At 48.9% G+C, this 27,481-nt stretch overlaps 1 protein-coding gene and 1 pseudogene across 1 annotated transcript; both read right to left on the minus strand.

Moving 5' to 3' along the window:
- Nucleotides 1-1,485: 1,485 nt before the first annotated feature.
- Nucleotides 1,486-10,538, minus strand: LOC102126448 (large ribosomal subunit protein eL24 pseudogene; annotated as a pseudogene).
- A 7,407-nt stretch (nt 10,539-17,945) lies between these two features.
- Nucleotides 17,946-23,935, minus strand: CCDC177 (coiled-coil domain containing 177). The gene is made up of 2 exons (XM_045396614.3): nt 23,588-23,935; nt 17,946-22,681 (listed from the first exon to the last, which is right to left on the minus strand). Exon 2 carries the CDS (start codon nt 22,651-22,653, stop codon nt 20,533-20,535), a length of 2,121 nt encoding a protein of 706 aa, XP_045252549.2. The 5' UTR covers nt 22,654-22,681; nt 23,588-23,935; the 3' UTR covers nt 17,946-20,532.
- Nucleotides 23,936-27,481: the final 3,546 nt, after the last annotated feature.

Raw genomic sequence — 27,481 nt, forward strand, 5'->3', positions numbered from 1 at the left:
GCTCGCTTTTCCTTGGTGTGATTTTTATTGAACTCACCTTTCCTTACTAAGGGAGTGTTAAGTTGGTTTGGATTTCAGGAGAAAAGAAACATAGCCTACTTAGGTGAGCCCCCAGCCTACATTAAGGAATCTCTTACATGGGACAGCTTGGTCCAGCAGGGCAAAAACGTTTCAGTAATAAATAATTTGCATTTGCCTGCCCTATGATGGGACAGGAGTGGAGGATACAGTCTCTGGCCAGATCTCATGATCCTGTCCTCATCCCACAACATGCACTAGTGACCCTCTCATGCTCCCACTGCCACAAAAGGCAGAATTGGGGTTGGAACATCTGACCCAAGTCCACACCTCTTTCCTCTCTCCTTCTGCATTTCTGAGTCTTGAAGTAATGCTGGGCCAAAGTGGGGGTGGTCCTTGGCCATCCTGGGAGGAGCTTTGCACACTGGTGGTAAGTTCCTATTTCAGTTGATGGTTCTATAGTGGATGAGCTCCACATTCAATTCTTATGCCCCTGCAGCTGCCGTAGGAGGCAGGGTGACCCGTCACCAAGGCAGCTCCCACAACCTGGTCACAGCTCTTTCCTCAGGGCCTGTTACCCAGCATGAGCTAAGGTCCTTGGGAACTTCTAAGACCACTTGAAGGAGGAAATTTATTCTGTGTCTTTCCCTCTCCTTTTCTCCCTCCCTCCCTCCTTCCGTCCCTCCCTGTCTTCTTTTATTTTTCCTTCCCTTCCTTTTTCCTCCCATCCATTCACTCAAATCTAGGCGATGCATCCCTGTGGTGTGCTAGCTATTGTTTCTCTAGGTTAAGAGGCATCAGAAACAGAATACTTCCCCTGAGTCAGGAGCCACACCAAATTATTCATAGGCTGAATCTATTGCAAGTTTTAGAGGGAATTTTCTTCAAGGTTGTGGCTGTGAGGCTGCTGAGTGAAAGAAGTAATGAATATGCCTAACATTCGCAGAGGTGAGAAATGTTGCCTGGACTCAGACAGCCCAGGGTCTCAGGCTCACACAGCCCTGGGACAATTGCAGTAAAGAGAATGCCCTGAACAGAGATTCATACTGTCTTGGCCTTGGTGGATGGAATTCTAATCTCCCTGAACTCTTCAATCTGTGGGTTGATGGATTAAACACGCATATATTCAACATGAGTGGATAGCTGGGTCTCCCCAAACTCTACACCTGTATGGAATCCATTTCCCCCTGTTCTGGACCATTTAGAAGGGCATGTGGGTACCTGGAGTTGTCTGACAGAGATACTGACTGGAGAAGCGGTGAGGTCCCCAACACTGAGATGATTTGGGTTGGAAATGATGAGTAACCATCAGGCATGCTGTGGGAGGGGCTCCTGCTCTGGTTGGAGGTGGGACTGGATATCTGTAGATTATCAAAGCCATCTTGTTCATCAAAGCCATCTTGTTAATGAGGGTCAAGATCATCCTCACATCTGAGTATCTTGAAAGGTTCCTCACAAATCTAAGATTCAACTACCAGGAATAATGGTCTCAAAGTAGAATCTGAACTTGGATTCCCTTAGACTCAGAACTGGAACCTGAACTTGGATTCCCTTAGACTCACAACTGTTTGGCTTTGTCAGGTGCTGCTTCTTGGATTTGCCTCCTGACTGTTGCCAATTCCCCCCTACCTCATAGTCTTCATTCACCCCCTGCAGTGCCCCACTGATGACACCATTCTGCCAGTGATGCCTGGATCTCCCATGGCATCGCCTACCTTCTAGGTAGTTTTACAGAGAGGAAGTGTAGCCTCATGAAGAAACCAGCAACTCTGGAGCAGGTGGACTTACTTAGATTAATATCTTGTTTTCACCATATGGCTGAGTGACTTTGGCCAAATTAACAAACCTCTCTGACCTTCACTGTCCTCTTCCGCAAAATGAAAATGGTAAAAACCATTATTTATAGGATTGTGAGGTTTAAGTGAAATAATGGAAATAAGGCACTTGGCCAGGCACGGTGGCTCATGCCTGTAATCCCAGCACTTTGGGAGGCAGAGGCAAGCGGATCACCTGAGGTCAGGAGTTCAAGACCAGCCTGGCCAACATGGTGAAACTGCATCTCTACTAAAATTACAAAACTTAGCTGGACGTGGTGATGCGTGCCTGTAATCCCAGCTACTCGGGAGGCTGAGAGAGGAGAATTGCTTGAACCCAGGAGGCAGAGGGTGCAGTGAGTCGAGATCACGCCACTGCACTCCAGCCTGGGCGACAGAGCAAGATTCTGTCTAAAGAAAAGAAAGAGAGAAAGAAAGAAAAGAAGGCACTTGATACAATGCTTAGCACATCCCTCCCCAGCTTCATTGTTCTCTTGTGTCTCTTGCCCTTGACCATGCAGTTCCATAGACCATTATTCCCCTCCTGTGACAGAGATTTCTAATAGCCCACTAGTGCCCATCTCCCCTTCTTCCCTTCTGGTTTTAGTTCGACACATGGCTACTTAGTTATACACTATATATTCCAGCCTCCCTTTCAGCCAGGAGTTGCCATGTGACTAAGCTCTGGCCCGTGGAATGATGCAAGCAAAATTGATGTGCGCAGCTTCTTCAAGAGGAAATTGTTTGCCTTCCACAATTTCCATCTTTCTTCCTGGAATGTGGGAGTGGTGCTGGTGTTAGCTTTGATCATGCAAATGAGGAAAACACCCTAGAAGATGGCAATGGGCCCCAGACAACCTCTTAACATGGGACTATCTTCCCAGCCAGGACCATTCACCAACCTATAGCTTAGTATGCAAGAGAAAAACAAGCCTCTTCTCAGCCTCTGCTCATTCTCCCACCTTGAATTAGATGTCACTTCACCATCTCTGACCCTTCAAGGCCAGTACTTCCTGTGGGCCTTCACCCATGTCCTCATGTCTGCAAGCCCCGCAAGACTGGGAGCACCATGAGGAAGGGACCATGGTCTCATCTGCGCTGGTTTTCTCAGGAACAGGAATACAGTAGGCACTTAGTAAATGTTGAATAAATCGATGATAGTGCCACACGCTTACAAACTGGCTTAGTTCTGCCTAAAGGGATCTTAAGCACTTCAACCTGCTTGACCTCCAGCAAAAACAAAAGAACAATTCCCATTTTTTTTTCCTCCCTTCCTCCAAACACACCCAGGGCTTTCTTCCATGTCCCGTTGGCCAGAGCAGACCCTGGAAAGAAGCCCTCCCCAAGGCGCCTTGTTGACTACGGCCAAGGCCTGGCCCAGTGCTGGACACCAGTCTATGTGAGTATATTTCTGTAAGTCCATAGTTATTAGCAGAATCCCACCCCAGTGTGAGACCTGGTTGTGTTTGACCAGGTCCATGAAGTGTAGTAGCAGTTGCTCCCACTAGACTATTTTTGCCTTGAAAATCTAGGCAAAAACAGAGGCTTTGGTTAAAAAAAAAGGAGGGTGGGGTAGGGGGAAGATTGATAGATCAAATGTAATTGGAAAAGGCATGCAACCTTTTTCAATTTATACACATCTACAGAGGTCTATTTACAGATCTGGGATGGGGTTGGGCTCAGTGGCTCATGCCTGTAATCCCAGCACTTTGGGCGGCTGAGGTGGGAGGATCACTTGAGCCCAGAAGGTTGAAGCTGCAGTGAGCCACAGTAGAGCCACTGCACTCCAGTCTGGGTGACAGAGTGAGACCCAGTCTCAACACAAACAAACAAACAAATCTGGGATGGGGCACTCCTGGTGGACTTCTCTGGTCATTGTGTAGAGGGGACTATGCACTCTCCAAGGACCAAGGTCTTGCAGCCAACTCTGAAAGCCAGGGCTCTGGCCCCCAGCCAGCCTTTCCTTGAAGGCATTTCTTGAGTGCATTGCCCTTGGCAGCAGTTAGATGCTGCTGCTTTTTATTAGTGTTTCCTTCTCTTTTTCCAGGCCCTCTTTTGGGGTTCTTTCTGCAGACAGTGGCTTTCATTTTAGCCTGAGGGTTCAGAAGAGGACAGTGGGCTGGCCTCACCACCCATCAGCCTCTGCTTTGGGGACTGAATGCACAACATCATCCTCACTCCTAAACTGACCTCCAAATACACACAGTTGTGATCTCACTGCTTAGGAGGGCTGGAAGCTGTGGCAGCTCTTCTGAGGGCTCAGCGGGGCCAGCCACCCTCAGCTGGAGGTGTAAGCAGGTTTTTTTTTTTTTTTTTAATCGAGAAGGAGTCTCTCTCTATTGCCCAGGCTGGAGTGTAGTGGTGTGATCTTGGCTCACTGCAACCTCCACCCCCCGAGTTCAAGCAATTATCTTGCCTCAGCCTCCTAAGTAGCTGGGATTATAGGTGCCCGCCTAATCCCATGCCCAGCTAATTTTATTGTATTTTTAGTAGAGATGGGGTTTCACCATGTTGGCCAGGCTAGTTAGGAACTTCTGACCTCAAGTGATCTTCCCGCCTTGGCCTCCCAAAGTGCTGGGATTACAGGCGTGAGCCACCATGCCTGGACATGTAAGCAGATTTTTGTAGGTTAAGTTTGCCCCAGAGCAGGAGCATTCTGTCCTGTTGCCTAAGAAGAGTAAGACTGGTGCTTTTGAGAAAAAGCAAAATGCCAACTCAGGGGGAGAAGCTTCAGACCTCATATTTGACTCAGGCATGCCCTCTACCGCAACCAGGTGATTATGGTGGTTTAACTGTCCTTGATGGTAGAACAAGACGCTCTCACATTTGTGGAGACCTTTGATAGTGGCGCTGTTTTCCGCAGTCCTGTCTTCGATGAGTCATCTCATATTTCCTCCCTAGTAGAGCACAGGGTGAGGTGGGGCGGGAGGGGAGGTCACCTTCAAAGAGGCCCACCAAACAGGGGAATCTTGGGGCCACGAATACCCTCTGCTTACATTAGCCAATGTTGATACAAGGTCACCTTCAAAGTTCTTGTTCATCTTACGTAAACCTGTTCAGGTGACAAAGCCCTCGAAGTCTTGAATTTATGTGGTCTTAGACTTTAAAGTTCTTGAGAAAAAAACACCATAGGGGAAAATCTAAAAGACAGCTTTATGCTTTGACTTAACTTTGTCTGTGAATTGAAAAGGAACTTGCCTTTCTTCAGCTCTGGGAAGGAGGAACAACTTGGGAGCTTAATGACAGGTCACTGACCCCACCCTAGTGGACTGTTAGGCTTTGTGATCTGGATTGAACATGGACACCCCCAGTCAGCCTCTCTGCATCCCTTCCAGCACATTCTTTCTGAGGGTGAAACTAAAAGCAATAGTTTAGTTTGTGGTTACCTTTATTTCAACAGAGTTTAACTTTTAGAACCACCTACTTAAAACGAATGATGAAATTAATAATAAAAGTTATTTATTGTGGGGCATGGTGGCTCATGCCTATAATCCCAGTGCTTTGGGAAACTGAGGTGGACAGATCACCTGAGGTCAGGAGTTTGAGACCAGCCTGGCCAACGTGGTGAAACCCTATCTCTACTAAAAATACAAAAATTAACTGGCCGTGGTGGCGCAAGCCTGTAATCCCAGCTACTCTGGAGGCTAAGGCAGGAGAGTCACTTGAACCTGGAAGATGGAGGTTGCAGTGAGCCAAGATCACACCACTGTACTCCAGCCTGGGTGACAAGAGAACGAGACTCTGTCTCAGAAAAAAAAAAAAAAAAAGCTATTTATTGAGCACATATTATGTGCCAGGCACTGTGCTGTTTTCTCTGCATGCTTTTTTCTCATTTAGTCCTCACAACAACCTGTGCAGTAGATACCTTTTTTTGTTGTTAAAAATTTTCTAGGGATAGAGACTTGGTCTTGCTGTGTTGCCCAGGCTGGTCTTGAATTCCTGGCCTCAAGCCATCCTCTTTGCCGTGACCTCTCTAAGTGCTGAGATTATAGAAGTGAGCCACCACCCCCAGCCTGATAGGTATCATTATTGTCCCCACTTTACAGATGAGGAAAATGAGGCTCAGAGAAATTATGTCATTTGCCCAAGTTGACCCAAAGGTCGGGGTTTTCTCGATTTGACACAATTTTGCAAGAGGGCTGATTCTTAGTGAAAGGGGAGAAACCAGCTTCTTCCACTTTGGGAAAGGTTGTGTCCTGCCATCCATGTCAGATGGTCCTAAAGAAACACTCACTAACCCTTGTTCTCATGTGTAGAGAAGGATCAGAACAGGAATTAGATAAAGAAAGACATAACAAAAGGGAGTGTCTGAATTTTTTCCTTTTGTCCAATGCAAGTCTGCTTTTGCAACTGAAAAATCCTAATCACTCTCAAAGTTAAAAACTCCAGAAATGTTATCTCCTGGTGATTTGTCTACAGCCTCTTCTACCAGGTACAATGATTTGGTAGGCTGGTTTCACGGCTGTCACCTGTGTAGTCACACAAGGCCCTGAGTTTAGAAGGGCCCATCCTCGCTTTAATGTTCTGCTGTCCATCTTGAAATTCTTACTAATTTTTAAATGAAAGACCATGCATTTTCATTTTTCCCTGGGCACTGCAAGTTATGTAGCTGATCCTGCAATTTAGGAGACTAAAAATAATGTGATATAACCAAGAATAGCTGCAGCCATGAGCTACTCCAGAACCAAAGCTGGGGTGCCTGGGGTCCTTCCTGTGTGTGCTCTGTTTGTGTGGAGAGTAAGTGACCACACAAGGAAGTTGTCTATTCGCTTGCCCTGCAGTGAGAACTGGTGTTGACGTCAGAGCAGGAGCTCGGCAATGAACCCATCAGAAGAGCCCAGTGGAACAGAGATGGAGGGAGCCCTAGGCCTATTCGAAAATCCCAGGAGAACAAGGACAGGTGGCTCAAGCTTCCCTGAGTCTGGATTTGCTTGATGCCCTGACTGGTGGCAGAGGGTCTGATTTCAATGCATCCGACATTAATATATCCTTCTGATCCCAGGCTGGAGCTCAGAGCCTTCAGTACCCCATTTTGTTTAGTTCTGTTTTTGAGACAGGATCTTGCTCCATTTCCCAGGCTGGAGTGCTGTGGTGTAATCATGGCTCACTGTACCCTCAAACTCCTGAGCTGAAGCAATCTTCCTGCTTCAGCCTTCCAAGTAGCTAGGAGTAGAGGTGCATCCCACCATGCCCAGCTAATTTTTTATTTTTGGTAGAGACGAGGTCTCACTATGTTGCCTGGGCTGATCTTGAACTCCAGGCCTCACGTGATCCTCCTGCCTCGACCTTCCAAAGTGTAGGGATTACAGGAGTGAGTCACCATACCTGGAAACTTTTTTTTTTTTTTTTTAGATGAAGTCTCGCTCTGTCACCCAGGCTGGAGTGCACTGGCACTATCTCAGCTCACTGCAACCTCCGTCTCCCAGGTTCAAGTAATTCCCCTGCCTCAGCCTCCTGAGTAGCTGGGATTATAGGTGCCTGCCACGATGCCCAGCTAGTTTTTATTTTTAGTAGAGACGGGGTTTCACCATCTTGTCCAGGCTGGTCTCAAACTCCTGACCTCAGGTGATCTGCCTGCCTTGGCCTCCCAAAGTGCTGGGATTACATGTGTGAGCCACCACGCCCAGCTGCCTGGCAACATTTTGATTTATAAATAATTTGTCCCATCACAAGGCAACGGCAGCCCATTGAAAAACCCAAGTCTTTCTTTGTTGGTTTCTCATACTTTCTCTCTCCTCTCTCCTCTTTCCTTCCTTCCTTGTTTTTTTATTTTATTTTTTTGAAACGGCGCCTTGCTCCGTCGTCAGGCTGGAGTGCAATGGTGCAATCTTGGCTCACTGCAACCTCTGCCTCCTGGGTTAAAGCGATTCTCCTGCTTCAGCCTCCCAAATAGCTGGGACTACAGGCATGTGTCACCATGCCCGGCTAATTTGTTGTATATTTAGCAGAGATGAGGTTTCACCATGTTAGCCACGATGGTCTCGAACTCCTGACCTCATGATCCACCCGGCTCAGCCTCCCAAAGTGCTGGGACTACAGGCATGAGCCACTGCACCTGGCCCTTTCTTTCCTTTCCTTCCTTTCCTTCCTTCCTTTTCTTTTCTTTTTCCTTTTTTCTTTTTTCTTTTCTTTTCTTTTCTTTTCTTTTCTTTTCTTTCTTTCCTTCCTTCCTTCCTCTCTCTCTTTCTTTCTTTCTCTTTCTTTCTCTCTGTTTCTCTCTCTCGCTCTCTTCCTTGCCTTGCCTTGCCTTCTTTCCTTCCTTTCTTTCTTTTGAGATGGAGTCTCACTCTGTCACCCAGGCTGGAGCACAGTGGTGCGATCTCGGTTTACTGCAACCTTCACTTCCCGGGTTGAAGCATTTCTCCCACTTCAGCCTCCTGAATAGCTGGGATTACAGGTGTGTGCCATCTTGCTCGGCTAATTTTTGTATTTTTAGTAGACACAGTGTTTTGTCACGTTGGCCATGCTGGTCTCAAACTCCTGGCCTCAAGTGATCCGCCCACCTTGGCCTCCCAAAGTGCTGGGATTACAGGCATGAGCCATGCACCTGGCCAAAAGATCTTTCAAGGAGAAAGAAAGTCCAAGCTGCTCTGAACCATTTGGCTTCTGTGCTATAGTAAAGGTACATAAATCATCATTGCTGGGCATCCATAGACATATATTCACTGCTTCCTTTGTCTACTCGGTCTCCTAACTGCTGTCCCAGAATTTGGGGTGTTAGCCCCCAGACTGCCTTACTGCTAAAGCAGAATTCTGGCATCCCTGGCTGCTCTGTGCTGTTTCTATACTGTCTGCCCCCAGGGCCTCTCTCTGGCTGGCTCTGATCTGGCAGCCTGCTCATTGCTCTGCGTTGTCATGGAGAAGGTTTTAGAAACATATTGTTGAACTGTGGGTGTATTTCTGCCACCTGGTAACAAGTGGGTTTGTAGAAAAGCCACAATGGAGGAAAAGAAAGCGCTCTTGGAGGACAGAGCTAGTGCCAGGGAAGCCAGCCGTGGCAGAGTGATGGGAGCCTGCACTGCTGTTTGCTGTTTGGTATTCTGTGCAGGCAGCAGAGTGCTGGTTGCCTTGGTTCCTGCAGGACTCCTGGGAGCTTGTGGCAGACGGAAGGCCAAAGCCTCTGCAGAAGTTTGCAGATTCTAGGAAAATGAATTGCCATGCAGCCCAATCTGTGGGAGAAGACCAAGTGGGCTCTCAGCCATTGAGATGCTCTGATGTAAATTATGCTTCATGCAGACAGAGAAGCTGCCCTCTGCTTATGTATGCCATCAGGCTGCCCTTGACCCATCTGTCCCAGCTCCTCATGGGGCCTAGATGTCCTAGCCACTTGGGCACCCCCTCCACCCTCCCACCCCCAGTTCCTGCAAGGACTTCAGACAGCCGATTTAGGGCACCTGCCACACCACTCTCTGCAACTTTGTAGGTCAAAAACAGTTGAATATTGACAATTTCGTATTGTTCAACCTAACTGAAAGCTTCAGGGTGACTTAACACTTTCATCAGGCTTAGATAAGATCATTACAAAAAATCATTAATAGATTTTCTCTTGCCTGATACAATCTCTTCCCTTCTAAATTATTCTAAATGCTGGTACTCTGTGTCCATGTCGTCTTCATCTTCCAAATGATGTATATGCTACTAATTATGCCCTCAAAGCTACAGAGCATACTGCCTTTCCCTTGAGAAGGTTTGTATATTCTTTCTACTCCTTGAGGTAGAGACTAGATCCATTCCCATGCCCATATAGAGAAAAGGTATCTTCTAATGGACTCCAAAGATGTGTTAATTGGTTTGATCACAAGCACAAGAAACTATATATTTGTATTACTTGTACATTCTTTTTTAATGTAGTACAATGTTTATTTAAAATCTGAGCTGGGCCAGGCATGGTGGCTCTGCTTTTCATCCTAGCACTTCGAAGGCTGAGGTGGGCAGATCACTTGAGCCCAGGAATTAGAGATCGGCCTAGGCAATGTGGCAAAACTCCATCTTCACAAAAAATTTAAAAATTAACTGGGTGTGGTAGCATGAGCCTATAGTCCCAGCTACTTGGGAGGCTGATGTGGGAGGATCACCTGAGACCGGGGAAGTTTAGGCTGCAGTGAGCCAAGATCACGCCACTGGACTCCAGCCTGGGCAACAGAGTGTGAGACCCTGTCTCAAAAAAAAAAAAAAAAAAAAAAAAAAAAAATTCTGATCTGCCAACTTAGAATTTTTCCACCAACTCAGGGAGCTGAAACTTTCACAGGCTTCACAATCTTTTGCTTAGGGGACGCCCTTGTGGATCTTTTTCGATGCTTACTTAGCCTATTTTGCTTCCTTAGCAGCCCTGCAAGCTTGTTCTGGTTGAGCCTTTTTAACTTCAAATTTCTGATTCCTCTTGGCCATTAGATTAGCAAGAGATGCATCACTAATGGCCCCCTGGAATCTGACTGCTTGGCAGTTTCTTTTCTTCTAAATTTCTTCCAAATGTCCCTTTTTGTGCTTTCTTCTGTAGAGGACAATCCGGTTTATCTACCAAGCATCCCTCTTGGAAAGGAAAGCTGACTTGTACTTTACATTAAGAAACTGTAAAACGTCCCTGTCCATCCTGGTGTAGCGCCTTCTGTGTCTAGGGTAGACCTTGTACTCGCTAAAACTGCACAACTTGACCTTCAGGGTGGCAGCTCCAGGGGAAAAGAAAAGATGGCAAAGGGAAGGAGGGGATCATGGGAAGAGCCATTCTTCTTATGAGAAGTTTTGGCGACTTTTGAAAAGTCTGTGCTTACCCTTGTCTACGTACATATGACATCTACAGACTATGAACGCATTTTGCATCAGGACCCAAATAGCAACTATCAGGTTCTGAGGCATCTGCCCTCTCCTTCCTCCTCCCTAGATCTTGATTCAGCTGCTTTAAGGTGGCTCTAGTGACGGGCCTCTTATTTTTCTGTTGAGGCATGGGCTTATTTAGCCATCCTCAGCCTCTCGAGATTTATATCCCACCTTAATTTTTCTGTCTGTGGCATCAGCCTAGTATTTCCCAGTCTCTCCCTTTTCTTTCCTGATTTCGATGCTTTCACTGCATTCTCTCCTTTTTTGAACATAAAGATGATTTTACTTATTTTAATAACCTCTTAACCAGCCCTTTCCCTTCCCAGAGGTTTTTACACACTTCCCTCCCTCCTTCCTCTGTTACCACTTCTTTTAGTGGCTGTAAGAAGTGGGAGTCCAGGCAGAACTCTAGACCCACCTAGGGCAGCAGAGGCAGACTGTGAAACCCAGGCCCACAGCTTTTCGTTGAACCCACATCAAATAATGAGAACTGCTTCAATCCTCATATCCTTTTGTTGTGAATTGCAAGCAGGCGGCAAGAGGGGCTTGTCTGGTAAATGCCACCTGTGGATCAGGTGAGATTAAGTCCACTAGATATCCCTTTCCAGGAAGGAAGCAGGTGAACTTCCAGACTTTCCAACACAATCCCCTGGCTTCATGTGGTGATGAAAACAGGCACCTATATGTGGAGAAGAAGTAGCCAGTTATAAGTAGGAATACTGAGTACAGACAATGCCCAGAAAATACAAAAAGGCAGCTGGCAGCCCGAAGAGGGAGAGAGCAAAGGGGAGATTTTTATTAAATGCTTTAAAATTGATTTTTTAAAAAATTCTGCTTTTAGCAGAATAAAGTCTTCTGGAAAACTACATACCTAGTGATAATTGGAAGCCAAGTCCTGGACACTTGCAACCACCCACAATAAGATCAGCACGTGTGGAGGGTCTAGAGCACAATTTCTGGCCAGGAGAGGGGTCTTATTCCTATTATTCAAATAGATGGATGGCATCTAACTTCCCTTTAAGCTCCATAATATTGTAATCTGGTGGCCTAGGAAGTTGAAGCCTAGCCACAAATGACACAAACTTGCCATAAAGTAAATAATTACCAATGAACAAGAAGGTAGAGGAGGGAGAATCTACCAGTGGGAGTTAATCAATCACACATACAAACTGCCCTTGAGCTGGACTTGCTTTCTAGAGCAGTGCTTCTCAAACTTTAATGTGCAACACGAATCAACTGGGGATCTTGCAAAAGGAAAAAAAAAAAGAGAGAAAGAAAAGAAAAAGCAGACTCGGACTCAGAAGGTCTGGGGTGGAGTCTGAGCTCTTCGTTTCTTTTTCTTTCTTTTTCTTTCTTTTCTTTTTTTTTTTTTTTTGAGATGGAATCTCACTCTGTCACCCAGTCTGGAGTGCAGTGGTGCCATCACGGTTCACTGCAATCTCTGCCTCCTGGGTTCAAGAAATTCTCATGCCTCAGCCTCTCAAGTAGCTGGGATTACAGGCATCCACCACCACGCCTAATTTTTGTATTTTTAGTAGAGCCGGGGTTTTGCCATGTTGGCCAGGCTGGTCTTGAAGTCCTGACCTCAGGTGATCCACCTGTCTTGATCTCCCAAAGTGCTGGGATCGGAGGCATAAGCCACCGAGCCCAGCCTAACCTTTTCATTTCTAATACATTTCCAGGTGATACCAGCGCTGATGGTCTGTGGACCACACTCTGGAGTAGCAAGGTTCTCGAGCAGGGCTACCCAACAAAAATTTCAGTGATGATGGAAACGTTCTATATCTGTGCTAGCCACCAGCCATATGTGGCTGCTGAGTGCTTGCCATGTGGCTAGTGTGACTGAGGAGCTAAATTTTTAGTTTTACTTAAATTTAATTAACTTACTTTTTTTTTCATTTTCTGTTGCTATCACAAAATTTAACTAATTTAAATTTAAATAGGCATATGTGGCTAGAGACTATTGAATTGGAAAGCATAGCTCTAGAGCAGTGGTTCTCAACCTTAAGTGCACATCAGAATCACCTGGAGAGCTTGTGAAAACACAGATTGATGGTCCCACCCCCAGAATATCTGATGCTGATCCTGCTGGCCCAACGACCACCCTTTGAATACCTCTGCTCTAGACTAGGCATCATCTCTGATGTGGTAAGCTTCAGGGTCAGCACAAGAGTCCCTCGTCTTGTCTCTGGGCAGTGAGCCTCAGTCCATCCTTAGTGCCAGCAGGACCCACCTGGTGGCACTAAGCTCCAATGAGATCTGAGCTTTCTCCCTGCAGGCCTTATACATAGACATTGCTGGCAGTGATTCAAATGGCTGCCATTGGGATACTCCAGGAGGTCCCCTGGGTTATAAAATATCATTCCCACTGATTCCCAAGAAGCAACAGAACATATTGGTTAAAAGCATGTGCTGTACACCCAGACTAAGGGAATCCAAGCTGGCTTTGCTCAACACTGGCTGTGTGACTATGGGCATATAATTGCTTAAAGTTCATGCCTCAATTTTATCATCTGTAAAATGGAAGTAATAACAGTACCTACCACATAGAGAATCTTGTGAGAATCAAGTGCTTAAAACAGTCAACTGCACAGTGTAAACACTTAGTACACATTGGCTATCATTACCCCTGCAATCCCAGCATTAGCAAATTGCTGCCTTCTGCTATGCATTTGCTCACCCTGCAGGTTCTCTGGAAATAAGCAGATGTTCCTGGGAAGCACACTCTGCCTACTGTACAATTTTGCTGAGGATTCAGGAGTACTCTGAGGTCCACTAGGGCATCCCTCTAGGTTATCCAAGGATGGAAGAAAGGTGACAAGGTAGGAGAGCTCCTAGAAGGTTGCCATACTCTTCATCCTCACTTCCCCATGCACAGGGAGAGCCAGGATGGGTCAGCCTACCTGTTTAGCATCTCTGTGTATTGATGCAGGTCCAAAGAGGAGAACAGACATCTACAAACCCAGGCCTGAAGCTAGCCTCCATGCAGTTGTCAACAGGGCCAGAGGGCCAGGAAGGGAGACTGGGGACATTTGGCGAGGCTTCTCAGGGAAAGTCATTAGTCGAGGATGAAGTGATGCTAAGGCATATCCAGCTCTCTCCTTCCTGCTCCAACACTACCCCTACAGTGAGCCCATCAGCACTCTCCCCGGTTGGGCTTGTCCCAGACCCTCTTCCTCATTCCTGTGTGGCCATAGCAGAAGATGGCTGTACAGTCCAGAATTCCTGCCAAGTACCACCACACGCTGTAGTACCAGAGTCCCCCCGAACAGTGGTTCTCCCACAACCTCTCCTACTTGGTCCTGCTGAATATGCTATCGTAGAACTTGGGTATCACCAGGACAGAAGCACACCCTCTTTGCCCTAGAAAGACACAAATTTTAAAGCATTCTGTCATTTTACCCATCATTTAAGAAGTCTTAAAATAAAATTTCCAAAATTATTATCAGATGTCAATTTTATTGCCAAACAAGGTAAATGAGTAAACAAGTAAATCCCTACCTCCCCCAGCCCCCACAATCCCAGGATTACTGCTTATTACCAGGGGAACCATTTTTCCAGAGCCCCTCATTTGGAATGGTTGGAAGATTGCCACATAGCAAGGACTACCCCCCAAAGGGCTACCATTCAAGCCTAGTGTCCATCAGGACCACTTGGCTTAAGGTCGATCTACCCCATTCCTTCCTTTACCATCTTCTCTAATTTAGGATATCAGTATCCACAAATTGAGTGCTATTTGCCAGATTGTGCTAACTGCTTTCCAAGAACTAAACGATTTAACAACTCCCTACCAAATAGGATCTATTGTCTCCATTTCACAGGGGAGAAGAGGAACGAGTTGAGAATAGCTTGAATAAGTCAAGACACTTGCTCCTTTGCCAAACTCTTTGCCTTAAGTTGTGATAACCACAGGGAATAGATTTTTCAGAATTTGGTGGATGTCAGTCATTTTGTTATACTATGTTCCTGAATGTTGGCATTTTGGCATCTAAATTCTATTTCTCAATACATCTCTGACACCCAGTGAGAGAATGCACTGGGAAGGAGAAGTGTAGTGGCAGCATGAAAACCCTTTGTCAATATGAGGCTCGATGAGGGATTTGGGAGATGCGGACACCATGCTCACAAGCCACAGCCTGAAGCAGCCTTGGGGCTGGAGGCAGGTGGGAGCAATGGAACTTTACAAGGGGCAGCTCAGCCTTCCCAGAGATTAGCCCTCCCTGAAAGAATAAGATGGCTGTAGTTCCTCCCTTTGCAAGAACACTGATGCTGGAAGCAGTAAGGGTGGGCGTGTGCATGTGTATGTGCATGCACGCTTGCACATGTGTCCTCAAACACAGAAATATGGATCATTCACAAGAAAGTCCTGTGAACTGTGTAAGTGTCTGACACAAAAATATGCCATCAATACTCTACTAATGGAGGGCTGGGCACCATGGCTCATGCCTGTAGTCCCAACACTATGGGAGGCTGTGGTGGGTGGATAACTTGAGGCCAGGAGTTTGAGTCCAGCCTGGCCAACATGGCGAAACCCCATCTATACTAAAAATACAAATTTAGCCGGGTGTGGTGGCATGCACCTGTAATCCCAGCTACTTGAGAGGCTGAGGCATGAGAATTGCTTGAATCCAGGAGGCGGAAGTTGCAATGAGCCAAGATGGCGCCACTGCACTCCAGCCTGGGCGATAGAGTAAGACTGTCTCAAAACCAAACCAAAACAAACAAACAAAAGATTGTATTAGTGGAGAGGAAGAAAGGCAAGAACACTTCAAAATGACAGCTAATTTAAAAATCACTTTGGATTAGGTTTTTGTGTTCATTTGAGACATGACTGTATTTGATGAATTGAAAAGTAATAATACTGCAAATGATAACATTATCAGCGTTTCTCTGAAAGAAACCATCCCACATTCCATATCCTAACATCTGCTACAGTAAAAAGATAGATAGAGGGAAAGAGACAGAGACAGAGACAGAGAGGGAGACAGAGAAAGAGAGATGAATCACCTTCAACGGTATTGCCTGTCATGACTTTAAGAGAGGCAGCACTGAAAACTGGGCAAGAACTCTACCCTCTGTCCCAGCCCTGACCTATTGGAAACCAAAGCAGCACCAGGGATAGTAATGAAGGGTTGGGGGCTTGTTGGGAAGATCCATGGGGTTGGGAGGAGGTGTATGTAGAGAGAGATGCCAGGGAGCTCTGTGTAACAAGCACATATGAACTGATGAACTGCTCTTGTCTAAAGACACACATAACCAAAGCATATGATCAGGTGTGATATTCAGGTGCTATGCCAGACACCCAAGGCCGGATGTGACACATATAAGGCCTAAACGACATTTCTGGAACTGAGAGTTTTCTGCTTCTGGGTCCCTGAAAGCCCCTTTGCAGGTTGTGTGAAGAAATACCAAGTTTCCTTATGTTCCTCTGCCACATGTTTCGCTGGGTGAAGATGTGCTCATACAGCAGAGAAAGACAAGCCTGCATAGCAGTCTTTGGGCTCAATTACCTGGAAGGCTTAAGAAGTGGGATATTCTGGTTTACTACATTCTTTTATGGATTCAGTATTGACCAGAAATTTCTTTTTGTTGAGACTTTTAAACTGGAAATGGTTCTGCAATTTTGACTTTCTTGTCTCAGCAAGAACAGTCAGATGACAGAGCTGGTACCAAATGATGTTTGGTGAATTAGGACTCTGCACAGCCTGAGGCTCGGTTCTCTAGGTCGAAGATCGTTATTTATGCTGCCTCTCTTAAACGCATGACAGGCAATGCCCCTTGAAGGTGATTCATCTCTCTCTCTCAGTTTATCTCTCTGTCTTTGTTTACTGAAATTTAAAGCTGATTAAGTGCATGGCATGAATTCGACCTGATTAATCAAGGCTTCTCCAAGAAAAAGAGAGCAACAGTGACTAAATGATGATTGAATGGTGGATGACTTGTCCTTAGGAAGCTGACAATGTTTGAAGTTAGTGCCTTGAGGGACCATCAGGTCTGCCTGCAGATGGATACTCAGGTGAGGTGGTTGTTCAGCCCAACATGGAAACAAAGATGTCATCTGCTCATGACATTGTACATACGTGATCTCCAGGGTCAATGATCAGAGAGACTGTTTCTCCAGCACCAAGGGCAGTGCCTGGCACATAGCAGGGGCTCACTGAAAATATGTTGACTGAATGGAGTCCTGCCTAGCTGGTCTATACACATTTCCTCTGGTCACCATTCATTTGTCCATCCATCCCTCTGTCCTTCCCTCCATCCAGTATCTACATGCTTACCATATGTGAGATGTAAAACCATTGGCTGTAAGGGATTCTATGCTAAACAAGATACAGCCCTTTATTTAGAGTCACCTCTATTTCAATGGACTTTGTAAAGGTGAAGAAATACGTGATGGATTTTACAGAATAGCCTGAACACAGACTGCATTCTTATATATCTTCACTATCCCAGAGAGTCTTTGCCTTTAGCAAATCCTGGTTACTGCCCTCATTGGAGTCACAGTCTTCATGCTTCCAAAAAGAATCTTCCACCATCCTGTCTAGATAGGGTGTAGGCATTGGGTCACTGCCTGAGCAGGACACTAAACTAAGCTTCACTGATGATTTCATCTGAAATCGTTTTGTCCTTCTTGCTTCCATGGTAATGAACTAAACCTAAGCTTCTTCCAACGCCTCCCATACCTCCTCACTTCATTTCACATTCTCTGTTTTGTAGAACAAGGGGATGCTCCAAGAGGACAAATGTGATGGTCTGTGATCACTTCAAGGCTGCAATCCCCTGGGTGGCAAGAACACATCCAGCATGGTGCTGTAAAGCAAATTCTGAGCACTCGTTAGAATATCATTTAGGGACAATTCCACCCAGAAGAATATACATCAGGAGCCATTTTTTCCACCCACTATCCTTGTTCCACCTCCAACATTCTCTTGCTGCATTTCAGAATAGGAAACAACCTCTTCCCTCTGGCGTTGCTTCAAGAAAAGGATATAAACAAGGGGCCCAACAACGATTCTGGAAATTGCTTCTCCTCAGAAAGCAATATGGATATTTATCCTAGAATATGGAGGTCAGCCTATACTCTAGCAGATGGTCTAGAACATTCTTTATTGTCACTAGGTTTGGCTTCTGTTTTGGCTTCCCCCCCCCCCCCAAGGGTTTTACTATGTTGCCTGGGCTGGTCTCGAACTCCTGGATGCAAGTGATCCTCCTACCTTGGACTCTCAAAGTGTTGGGATTACAGGCATGTACCACCATACCCAGCCCTGTTTTTGCCTTAATTCTACTTGGCTATATGGATTTTTGTTTTTTTGAAGAATCTAAAAGATTTTGCCTTTACACAGTGCATCTCTCTAAGTGCAGACTTCTAATTTGGTGAGATTCAGGTCTGGGCCTTTGCAACACATGGGATACTATAATTTGTGCTTTTTGAGACTACACCTTTCTGCAACAGGTCATGACAGTACATCACACTCTGTAACCTCAGTACAGTTACATGACCCTTCCTGTTTATAGCAATTGCACCTTTGGTTCCAGAGTTGTAGAAGTGGGGAACCCATCTGGATTCTGATTAACCCTCACAGTGTTTGTGTGACAGAGAGGGCAGAAATCATGATCCCTGATTCTACAGGTTGGGGAAACCAAGGCACAGAGAAGCAATCTACCCAAAGTCACTCAGTAAGCCAGAAAACAAACTGGGTAAAGGTCCAGGCAAGACCACTTATGTTCCTTTCAGTGCCTTGTCTGAAAAATCAGATTGCCTCCTCCAATGAATGCACATACTTTGAAGTAAGTAGTTTTAAAGTGGAATTTTCTATGAAGGTTTCAAAAGCCCTTTACCAACTCAAGAACCACAAGGTAAGAACCAGAATCATATTAACCTTTTAGTTAAATGCTTCTGACTCATGGATAATACCAATTATTTCAACTCACTGACAATCTGGTTACCAACAAGGAGAAAATTTAAGGAAAAAATTCACCCATTCAAGAAATAAACCTCGGTACACAGGTTTATTTCCTTTCCTTGTTTCATGACATCTTAAACCTAACACCCAAGCACTGCTTCCTTCTACACAATACACCTTTTATACTTGTTGGCATGTGATGGGGTGGGAGTGAAGGGTTGACAAAGTGTGTGTGTATGTGTGTGTAAAAATCAGCCATTTCAGGGACAATTTTACCCAGCAGAATATATATGAAATACGTTTAATGTAGTAGTTCACTACCCTGTTTCCTTTCTTTCTATTTTTTTGGTAACTTTTTATTCCTGATCCTGGTTTAATGTAAAAAGTGATGTTTTACTTCCCACCTTCCTTGATGAAGGCAGAGTCAATGGGTGGATATGGCAGTGGGGCAATTTCAGCTTAATGGAAGGGAAGCACTCTAAGGGTTAAAATTGCCTGATGACAACTGAATGTGACCTTTTGGACCATGGAGTGACCTGGTATTGCAAGTATTTCACCCCAGAGGCTAAATGACCATCTGTCCACTATGCACTGCCCCTTCCAACACTAGGGATCCATATTCCCAGAAAGAAACTAGGTTGACAGCAATCCTCCTGCCTCCCCCTCCAGGTCAAGAAAGGCACAAAAAGGACCAACAAATAATACTGACATGGTGCTTTGGATCCAGGAGGCCTTGCGGTACCAGGAGAGGAATACTGATGGTCCCATCTGGAGAATGGGAAAGGTGAGGCATTGAGAGGGTGAAATACTTTCAGGCATAGTTGAGGGGGTACCAGGAAATTTAACGGGGAGACTCTATTTCCTGGGGGCAGGTGGAGAAGGTACACGGCCATTGATAGTGAACACAACTCTCAACAAAGAGGTAATTCCAGCTCTTCGGCCACCACAGTAAAGCAGCCAAGGATACCCTAATTGTCCTCAGAGAAGTGATGATTCCTTCACAGAGGGAATCCTACACTCCAAACTCTCTGGGGCCCACCCTTGAGACTGCATGCAGGGCTGGAGATTTAGGCAGGAACAGCCTGGGCAGGCACGTAAGGTAGCTCTGCTTCTTAAGGCATGACTGCTGTCTTCATGGAGTGGGCCCCACCCTGCAAGGAAGCTTAATGGAATAGAACACTGCTGCCAAAGGAATCCACCCCCTCCAGGGGCTGGGGGCTTCTATTAAAGCTAAACAGCATCACCAAACCAACCAATTTCCTGTGCCGCTTGGTAGAATAAGGAGGGAGGGGGCAAAGGACAAAAATCGAACATTATCTGCAGATGATTGTCTAACTAGAAAATCCAAGGGACTGAACTGAAAAACTATCAAAACTGGTGAGAATTTGGTCAGGTGGCCGATTAAAAGTCAGGTCTAAAAAATCAACTGTTTTTTGGATCATTTGGGCATTGCTTGACACCCTGGAGGAGCTGTGTTTTTCTGCGAGGCCTCCGCGCTTTGTGCAGCTTGCCATATTTTGAAAGATGGAGGTGAGCCAGGGTGATGTTCCCTCAGCAGTAGCAACTCTGTCTCAGACACCAATGTCGAACAGGTGCCTGGGGCAACTGCTGCAGAAGGGGTGGGGACAACCACCTCTGCCCTCTCCTGGGGGGCTCTCTCACCAGTCCTGATCAGCCCCTTTCCCCCAAGCTTCTCTATTCCAGCCCAAGAGACACATAGGGAAGTCTGGCAAGGGTCAGTGCAGGAGCCATCAAGGGTGGATGCGGGCAGATTGTGCTGTCATCTCCAAACGAAGTAAGTTTTAAAAACAAAGAGGGCCAGCTGATAGGTCCCACATGTCTGTACTGTTGTTGCCTCATTGGTCAGAAGCCTTGAGAGGCCACCGCGCTGCGCACTGAGCAGGGACTCCCACGATGGTCAAAGTGGTCCAGGGAGGCCCCACGGGGCTGTGCTTGCCAATCTGACTAGCGAAGAGTTGCAGTTATTTGCGGTCCAGGCTGGCGTGTAGCTGGGCTTCCCGCACCATACGGTCGAAGGAACGTGTGTTGGTCTCCTCCCGCACCTTCTCGCGCACGTGGAAGGAGGCCCGGGCTGTGGAGCGGGAGCTCTCTAGCGCACTGCGCCGTTCCCGCGACAATTGCTCGCTGCGCTCCAGCTTGCGCCCGATGGCCTGGAGTAGCTCTCGCCGGCGGCAGTCTTCGTCCCTCTCCACCTTCTCTTTGTTGGCACGCTGGGCTCGTTCCTTCTCCAGCCGGCTCTGGCCCACGCGCCGCGCCTTCTGCTGCACTGCTTCCTCGGCCACCTGCGTCGCGTGCTGCAGCCGTCGCTCCCCCGCCCGGGCCAGCGCCTCCAGGTGCGCCTGATGTTCCCGCTCTTTGCGCTCTGCCGCCTCCTTGGCCCGCCGACCCTGCAGCTCCTCTCGTCGGGCCCGCTCTCGCAGCTCCCGGGTGCGCTGCTCCACCAAATGCTCGTAGTTCTCCTGCGCGCGGCCCAAGCTGGCTTCCAGCGAGTTCCGCAGGCCCTCTCGCTCCTGGCGCTGCTGCCGGGCCCGGCCCTGTAGCAGCGCCTCGTGACGCGCCCGCTCGGCCCGGCTCAGCTCCCGCTTCTCCCGCTGCAGCTGACCCTCCTGCCGCTGCTTGGCGCGGGCCGCGCGCTGGGCGCGCTCCCTGCGGATCTGCTCAGCCCGCTCCCGCCCTTCCTGCAGGCCTTCCTCACGTTGCTTCAGGTTCTGCTCCTGCTGAAGCTTGCGCAGCCGATCCTCCCGGGCCGTGCGCTCCGCCCGCTCCCGCCGCAGTAGGCCCTGGCGCTCGGCCAGCTCCCGCCGCCGCTCCTCGCTGCGCTCGTACTGCCGCTGCCGCCGCCGCGCCGCCTCGCGCTCTTCGCGGCCACGGCGGCCTCGCCGCTCTTCCACCTGCGCGGCCCAGGCTCTGCGGCCCTGCTCCAGGGCGCGCTGCTTCTCCCGCTCCTCGCGCTCCCGCCGCTGCTCGGCGTGCACGCGCTGCAGCTCCCACTGGCCGTGCGCCGCCGCGCGTTGCTCCAGCAGCAGGAGCTCCTCCTGGTGCCGCGCCAGCATGAGCGCCGCGATCTTCCGGTCACGTTCCGGCACCCTGCGCAGGCCGCGCTCTGCACGCACTTGGCGCACGATGCGCTCCACGTGCTGAGCGGTCTGTGGCGAATGGCTCAGGTCGCCGAGACTGAAGCTGCGGCCGGTGATCGGAACCAGGGTCAGGGCGGACGGGCGGCCCGGAGCGTTGGTGGTGGAGGACGCCGACCCCGCCGGGCAGCTGTTCCTGGCCGAGGCCCGAGGCGGCCAGCGCAGCTCCCTCAAGCTTTCCCCACTGTAGGATGACGAAGATGCGCCCGACTCGGAGCTGAGGGCGCCCTCACGCCGGCGGGACAGTGAGTCCAGCGAATGGCTCTTCCTGCCTGTCCGAGAACCCGCTGGCGGAGGTTGGGTCCGGGTGGAGGAGGGACTGGGGGAAGCCTTGCGGGCCGCACGCGGCGCGGGCGAGGCCGGAAGGCTGGCGCTGCTGCAGCTGCTGCTGCTGCCCGCGCTAGGTGCCGAGGTCGCGGCGGCGGCGGCGGCGGCCGCAGCCGCCGCGGGGCCCAAAGGTGTGAAAAGGCGCCGCTTCTCCTCGCGCATGATGCGCTCGCGCTCGGCCCGGCATTGTTGCAGCTTGGCGCGCCGCTCCGCCTCGTAGGCCTCATACAGGCCAGTGGCCACCCGCATGGAGCGGCCCGGAGCCTCGCGCACCAGATCGGCCAGGGCCCGTGGCAGCAGCTCCACCGGCTTGACCGCACAGCGGGCACAGGCCTCTAGCGAGCGGGGGCTGGTCAGCACATAGCGGCTGCCCTCCGCCTCCGGGCAGTCGAAGTTGAAGAGGTCGAGGTGCAGCAGCGGGGACTGCTCCCGCCGCCCGCCTTCTGCGGCTGCACACGGGACTTCTGCCTTGCGGGGCACCGCCGCGGAGGCCGAGGCCGAGGAGGCTGCGGGCTCCTGGGCGCCCTGGGCATCAGGGGGCACGGACGCCGCGGCCTCGTCCCCTCCGGAGTCACCGGGCTCCGCTCCTGCCTTCTCTTCTTCAGGCACCGGGTCCACCATGGCTGAGCCCAGTCCTTTGTTGGAATCTCTGCGGATCACAAGGAGGGACATCGAGGAATACATCTGAGAGCTGTTCCCCCCTCCTCATCCATAGTCACCCCATCCCAACTTAATCCGCTTTCGGATTAGGCTCAGAGGCTTTGGTGGAACGTAAATCATAAAACCGATGTCGGAAAGCCCAGGCTGAACGCCAGAACGGGGATGGGGGTGGGGCAGACACTCGTGTTCAGAGAGCAGCCTGGGTCTCCCTCAGCCCCGGAATGCGGGATGGAGGCCTGTGGCGAGGCTCCGCTGGGCACCTGGCCCGCTAGATGCATCCCCTTTCTGCTGCAAGTTAAGATGAAAAGATCCAGGTGCAGGCAGGAGCTGGCGAGGGAGGCGCTGGAGGATTCCCGGGAGGATTAGCGTATTTGTTTGTGGCTTAGGCGGGCTACTGGGGATGCAGCTTTGCAGGAACAAAAAAGCAAGAGGCCTGTGCATCCCAAGGGACCCCATTTGCCTAAGGGAAGAAGTTTATGGTTGATTTCCCCTGCCAAAGGAGACTCGGGCGCAGGGCCCCCGGGTGATTAAAGGGCTGGGAGAAGTCCCCAAAGGCCTTTCCGGGAGGGGTAATGGATTCTTGCTCTAGCAGCTCTGGCGGGGCTTGCAGAGGGCTCTGCATGCTGCCTCCGCCCCCACCTCCACCCCCACCGGGTGTTTGCTGGAGATGGAGAAGGTGCCTGGATGCTCTCAGACGCACCGGATCTCCTCCAAGTCTGAATGTGCTAAAGATACCATCCACCCCAGTCTGGGTTCAGATACCCGCCCTCGGGTGCCCTCCGAATTCCCCCACAGCATCCCAGTGGGTGGGCTCCCGGAGCGCAATGAACCTGGCCGCCCAGGTTCCCGAGCGAGGCGCGAGGCGGCCAGCCAGTACCCGAGCCAGTTTACTCACCCCGCGTCCTGGGCTTCGGCCCCGCGCCAAAGGCTTTTGTTCGCAGCTTGCCGCTGTCCCCTGCGCTTCTTCAGTCTCTGCGCCGGCGGGGTCGGGTTACTGCCGGCTGCAACCGCGAAAGGAGCCCCATCTGCCGCCGCCAGCGTCTCTCCATGGGGTCTGCGAACAGGGCGCGCGCACCCCAGATGCTACCTACACGCAGGAGGGGGAGGGAGTGCGACAAAGTCTCCCTGAAATAACGCGGCTCTGCACCCTTCCCTCACACTGATTCTTTAAAAAAGATGCCGGGTTCCGTCGCTGCTGCATCGCTCTACACCTCTACAACCCCGGAGGTACCGCGGGTCCCACGCTGCCCCCTGCGCCTCCTGGCGGACACTCGAGGGTGCTGGTTTGTTTGCTTCGAGGACGAAGGAGAAATTTTTGTTTAAATGTATATGCACACACACGTACGTATGCATATACACACATATAATATGTATATATACACCCTACACAGATACAGGTAGATGTAGGTATAGATATGGATAGATACTGATATATAGATCACCAGGAAACCCTAGTCTTTCAGCAGCCTAACTGGGTAGAATGAAGGAATTGCTCAGATTGTTTCTAAAGGAAATCTTGAGGAGCAAACAAACTTGATAGCGAATAATTGGGTGGAAATATGGCGCCTGATGCAAAGTGTGATTTTTTTCCAATGAAAAACTAAAAACAGGCTGGGCAAGGTGGCTTACGCCTGTAATCCCAGCACTTTGGGAGGTCGAGGCCAGTGGATTACTTGAGTCCAGGAATTTGAGACCAGCCTGGACAACATAGCGAGACCCCGTCTCTAAAAAAAATTTTAAAGAATTAGCTGGGGTGGTGTCCTGTGCCCGTAGTCCTAGCTAATCCAGAGGCTGAGGTGGGAGGATCACCTGAGCCCAGGAGGTTGAGGCTGCAGTGAGCCATGACTGCACCACTGCACTCCAGCATGGGTGACAGAGTGAGACTCTGTCTCAAACAAATTAAACAAAATAAAAACAAACAAAAACTAAGAACACTCATAGGTTTGAGGCAGGTGGAACATGTGTAACTGGTGTTTAATGCAATGTTTTATGACTTCCTGGTTATAGATAATAATTATAACCAGTTAGTGCCATAGAATGAGTATTATTTTGAGACATCTCCTGCCCACCTCTTTTCCATTTTGAGTGGTAGTGGCCATAGGAGACAGATTGGAGGAGTGCTTGATGGAGGGAAGTTAAGGAAAGGATGGGATAAAACATTAGAGGGCATGTTGAACTATGCATTGAATAACCTTGGCTGGGTGTGGTGGCACACACCTGTAATCCCAGCACTTTGGGAGGGTGAGGCAGATGGATCACTTGAGGTCAGGAGTTCGAGACCAGCCTGGCCAACATAGTGAAACTCCATCTCTACTAAAAATACAAAAATTAGTTGGGTGTGGTGGCATGTACTTGTAATCCCAGCTACTCAGGAGGCTGAGGCAGGAGAATCGCATGAACCTGGGAGGCAGAGGTTGGAGTGAGCTGAGATCTCACCACTGCACTCCAGCCTGGGTGACAGAGTGAGACTCCATCTCAAAAAAATTTTTTTTAATTAAAATAAATTAAAAAAAAAAAACCTTGACATTGTCAGGTAGGCTATGAGGAGAAAGAAAAGGGTTTTAAGTGGGGGAAAGGACATTATTTGGTTTTTATTTTAAGAACATAACTCTGGCCAGGGCCAAGAGGAGGCAGGAAGCCCAGTTAGCTGGACACGGTGGTCACCCCAGGCAGGAAGGATTGGGGCCAGAGAGGAACAGTGGCAGGAGGAATATGGCACATAGTGATGGGGAGGGCCAGGGAAGGATGGTTTCCTTTTCGGACCTCCTGATTAAGGTGGAGCAGCTTAGCAGGTGACCGGTAAGTTGTGTCAGAGATCTGGACTGGAGCTAGAATTAGGACATCGTGACCATATACCCGGTTCCTAAAGCCAATAGTGTGAGTGAGATCACTCAGGGAGGGCAGGTGGAACAATGAGAGGGGCTGACACGGCATGGATGGGGCTGCTAAGGGAAAAGGAATGCACGAAGGGGACCAGCAAGGAGTGCAACAAGGACAGACAGCCAAGTGTGGTCTTGTGTGAGCTACCAGTGGGGCGCTGCAGAAGGAGAGTGCGCCCCTCATGTTAAGGGCTGCAGAGGTCCAGGGGGTTTCACCTGGAGTCAAATACCCACTGAAACTGGCAGTTGTGAGTCTTGGGTGACATGGTAAAAACAGCTTAGTATTGCACTGGGGCAGATGCCAAAGTGCAGGAGGCTGAGGTGCAGTGGGAGGTTAGAATTACTGATGCTTTTGACATTTGGGTAGTAGTGTTAAGAACATGAAGGCTTTGGAATTTTACCCTGCTTACATACCAACAGGTGAGCCTGCCACCATTCTGTAGATGCTGGCAGAAGACAGGAGACTCTTGGGTCAGAAACCACCGACTTTGTTACTCATACAGCAGGCAGCATGAGGTCGTGCTTTTGTTGGCTCCCCTTGCTCCACACGTCCCATGGGTCATAGACAGGTGGTGAATTAGGTACAGATTAGTAAACCCTAAACTTTTCAACAGGGCTATTAGCAAACCTGCTCAATCATTGTCCCAGTGACAGCATTATCTTTATTATTCTGGACTGCAAACAAATCTCCCTTCTTTGCTGGAGGGATATTCTATCTCTATCATCCTTGAAAAATAGTCCAGCTGGGCATGGTGGCTCATACCTGCAGTCTAGCACTTTGGGAGGCCAAGGTGGGAGGATTGGCTGAGCCCAAGAGTTTGAGACCAGCCTGGGCAACGTAGAGAGACCTCGTCTTTACAAAAATTAATAAAATTAGCCGGGCATGGTGGTGCACATCTGTAGTCCCAGCTACTCTAGAGGCTGAGGTAGGAGGATTGCTTGAGCCTGGGTGGTGGAGGCTGCAGTGAACTGTGATTGCACCACTGCACTCCAGCCTCTCACTCTAGGGAACAGAGTGAGACTCTGTCAAGAAAGGAAGGATGGCTGGGTGACTCATGGCAGTGACTCATGTCTGTAATCTCAGCACTTTGGGAGGCCGAGTTGGATGGATTGCTTGAGCTCAGGAGTTCAAGACCAGCCTGGCTAACATGGTGAAACTCCGTCTCTACTTAATATACAAAAATGTGCTGGGCATGGTGGCAGACACCTGTAACCCCACCTACTTGGGAGGCTGAGGCAGGAAAATTGCTTCAACCTGGGAGGTGGAGGTTGTAGTGAGCTGAGATCGCGCCACTGAACTCCAGCCTGAGTGACAGAGTAAGACTCTGTCTCAAAAAAAAGAAAAAAGGAAGGAAGAAAATAGTCCTCTTTATAAGACATTTAGAAATTGGCCGGGCACGGAGGCTCACGCCTGTAATCCCAGCACTTTGGGAGGCCAAGGCGGGTGGATCATTTGAAGTCAGGAGTTTGAGACCAGCCTGGCCAACATAGTGAAACCCCATCTCTGCTAAAAATACAAAAATCGGCTGAGTGTGGTGGTACACACCTGTAATCCCAGCTACTTGGGAGGCTAAGGCAGGAGAATTGCTTGAACCTAGGAGTCGGAGGTTGCAGTGAGCTGAGATGGTGCCACTGCACTAAGCCTGGATGACAGAGTGAGACTCCCTTTCGGAAAAAAAAAAAAAAAAAAAAGGATGTAGAAATGACATGAAAAATTGCTCTCAACAGAGAAAACAAGCAGTTGGTCACAAAGCTAGTAAGAGGTGGGGCTGGGATTTGGACCTGGCTCTGTCTGATTCTGAAGTGGATCACATGCATTGTATTAATATTTCCACACCAAACTGAGTGTCTGCAGACATGCAGATTCAGATGGAGATGAATAGGGTGGGCAAGTTGGCCTCTCTAAACCT

This window comes from Macaca fascicularis, chromosome 7, assembly GCF_037993035.2.
Source record: "Macaca fascicularis isolate 582-1 chromosome 7, T2T-MFA8v1.1".
Classification (NCBI taxonomy): domain Eukaryota; kingdom Metazoa; phylum Chordata; class Mammalia; order Primates; family Cercopithecidae; genus Macaca; species Macaca fascicularis.